General features: G+C 53.0%; 1 protein-coding gene across 1 annotated transcript in view; it reads right to left on the bottom strand.

The window, feature by feature from the left end:
- Positions 1–2828, bottom strand: part of cacng3b (calcium channel, voltage-dependent, gamma subunit 3b) — a gene marked incomplete at both ends in the record, with an annotated part of 27278 nt that continues 24450 nt past the window's right edge. Inside the window, 4 exon segments of the mRNA XM_080523487.1 lie at positions 1–203; positions 240–245; positions 248–562; positions 2349–2489. Coding sequence (XP_080379613.1) covers positions 1–203; positions 240–245; positions 248–562; positions 2349–2489 — 665 coding nt within the window.

Raw genomic sequence — 2828 nt, 5'->3', positions numbered from 1 at the left:
TCACACGGGGGTGGTCCGGCGGTTAGGGTCTTTGCCGTAGTCCTTGGTCAGCGTGTTGCTGCTCTGCTGCAGGAACTCCCTCTCCGAGTTGAGCAGGGCGCCCATGGCCGCCTTGGTGCCCGCCTCGCGGGGGTTCAGGGTGTACATGGAGATGTCGGCGGCCGCCGGCCCCGTGTACCCCCCGACCCCTCCTCCTCCTCCTCCTCCGACCCCCACCCCCCCTCCTCCTCCTCCTCCGCCCTTCCCCCCAGCGGGGAGGCGTCGCGGCTGGGCACCTCGGAGGAGCGCACGCTGGAGCGGCGGCGGAAGCGGTAGCGGTAGGACGGGATGCGGCTGAACGCCGACTTCTTGATGAGCTCCGTGCGGGACTTGGCGCGCTGCTTGCGGTGCTTCTCGATGAACATGTGCACGGCCAGGACGCCCACCATCTCCGCCATGATGAAGGACAGCGCGCCGAAGTAGAAGGACCAGCCGTAGGAGTAGCTCTTCTTGCTGTCGCTCTGGCCGGGGTCCCCCGAGTTGGCCGATATGTACACGATGATCCCTATGATGTTGCTGAGGCCTGGGAGGGGAGGGGGGGAGGGGGGGGAGGAGGGAGGGAGGGGAGGGGGGAGGGAGGGGAGGGGGGGAAGGAGAGAGGGGAGAGAGAGAGGGGAGAGAGGAGAGAGGGAGGGAGGGAGGGGGGGGAGGGGAGAGGGGGGAGGAGAGAGAGAGGGGAAAGGGAGGGGAGAGAGAGGGAGAGAGGGGGAAGGAGAGAGAGAAGGGAGAGGGAGGGGAGAGAGGGAGGGAGGGGGGAAGGGGAGAGGGAGGTACGGAGAGAGAGAGGGGAAGGGGAGGAGAGAGAGGGAGGGAGGGAGACAGAGAGGAAGTTAATAGATACTCTACTGTACTCAATGATGTCTTTGGCATAACTTATCCTTGGCAGAGGGAGAAAAAAGAAAAAGAAGAGAGATGGAGAGAGATTGAAGAAGGGAGCGAGAGGAGTGGCAGGAAAACGACAGAGAATGAAAGCAAATAGGCAGAGAAAGACAGAGAGAGAGAGAGAGAGAAAGAAAGAGAGAGAGAAAAGGAAGAATGAGAGCGAGAGAGAAGAGCGATGTGGAGGAGGTTAGTGCACACAGCTGAGTCCTCTCATTCCGTATCATTACCCCACAATGCATTGCTCAGCATCCATGTGGAACACAGAGAAGAAGAACAATTAGGCTGTTTTAATTAGCCTGCATCATCGCTGCACTATTGTGGTAAATAATTACCAATTTGGCTTCATGAATTTACTACAAAACCCAATGGGACTCAACACATCCCACTGAACAGTAATTATAGTGCTTTGTGTGTGAGAGTGTGTGTGTGTGTGTGTGTGTGTGTGGGTGTGTGTGTGTGTGTGTGTGTGTGTGTGTGCGTGTGTGTGTGTGTGTGTGTGTGTGTATGTGTGTGTATAAAAGAGAGAGAGAGAGAGAGAGACAAAGTGCCAATAGTGTGTTTCTATGTGACGGTCTGTACGGTTGTGTGTGTGTGTGTGTGTGTGTGTGCGCGCGTGTGCATATGCGTGTGTACACATTGACACACCAGTTTATTACAGCGGCGTCATGGTGCTCTTGTTGATTGATTAATCATGCGTCGCGTCCAATTTCCACACACACTCGCTTTTCAGACAGGCACATTTGTGTGCTTTAGACGCCTAATGGGGTCCTTCCGCAAATATTAGAGTGGTACACTCATCTGTTTGACATGTTTCCCCAGCCTGCCTCACAACCACCCACCCACACACACACACACACACACACACACACACACACACACACATAAACACACACACACACACACACACACAGACACACACAGACACACCCACACCCCCCCCCCCCTCCCACACACACACACACACACACACACACACACACACACACACACACACACACATAAACACACACACACACACACACGTACACTCGCACACAGACACACACACACGTACACTCGCACACAGACACAGACACACAGACACACAGACACACACACACACACACAGACACACACAGACACACACACACCCCCCCCCTCCCACACACACACACACACACACACACACACACACACACACACACGTACACTCGCACACAGACACAGACACACAGACACACAGACACACACACACACACACACGTACACTCGCACACAGACACAGACACACACACACACACACACGTACACTCGCACACAGACACAGATACACAGACACACAGACACACCCACACCCACACCCCCCTCCCACACACACACACACACACACACACATAAACACACACACACACACACACACACACACACACACACACACACACACTGACCTGCGGAAACGAAGAATATTCCAGCACTGAGGATGACGTTGTGGCGACTGCGGTAGAACTCGCTGGCGGCAACACACAGACCCCCCATGAACAGAAGACCTACACTCATGATGGGGAAGATACTGGACGCTCGGACGGCTCCTGAAAACACACACACACACACACACACACACAAAGATACACCTTTAGTAATACACATTAAACATTTGTGTTATTGTAGCCTAGCTATTCCTAATTCCTCTTGCCTAATACACTGTGTGTTAACATTTTGGGCATTTAGCAGATGCCTTTATACAACAAATCTAAGTAAATGAATCATTTATACATAAAAACAAATCTATGCTATGACCATGGGCCATTGGCAGTTACAATGCTAGAAGAAGGAAGATTAACTTTTTAAAATATTTTTTTATATTCATTCATTTGCAGTAGAGAAACTGTACAGGGGGTGGTGGTGGTGGGGATGAAGAGGTCTTTAGG

Source organism: Nansenia antarctica (genome assembly GCF_963989245.1).
Source record: "Nansenia antarctica genome assembly, chromosome: 2".
NCBI lineage: Eukaryota > Metazoa > Chordata > Actinopteri > Argentiniformes > Microstomatidae > Nansenia > Nansenia antarctica.
The sequence above is the reverse complement of the archived record's forward strand: the minus strand, read 5'-3'. Positions and strand labels throughout refer to the sequence as shown.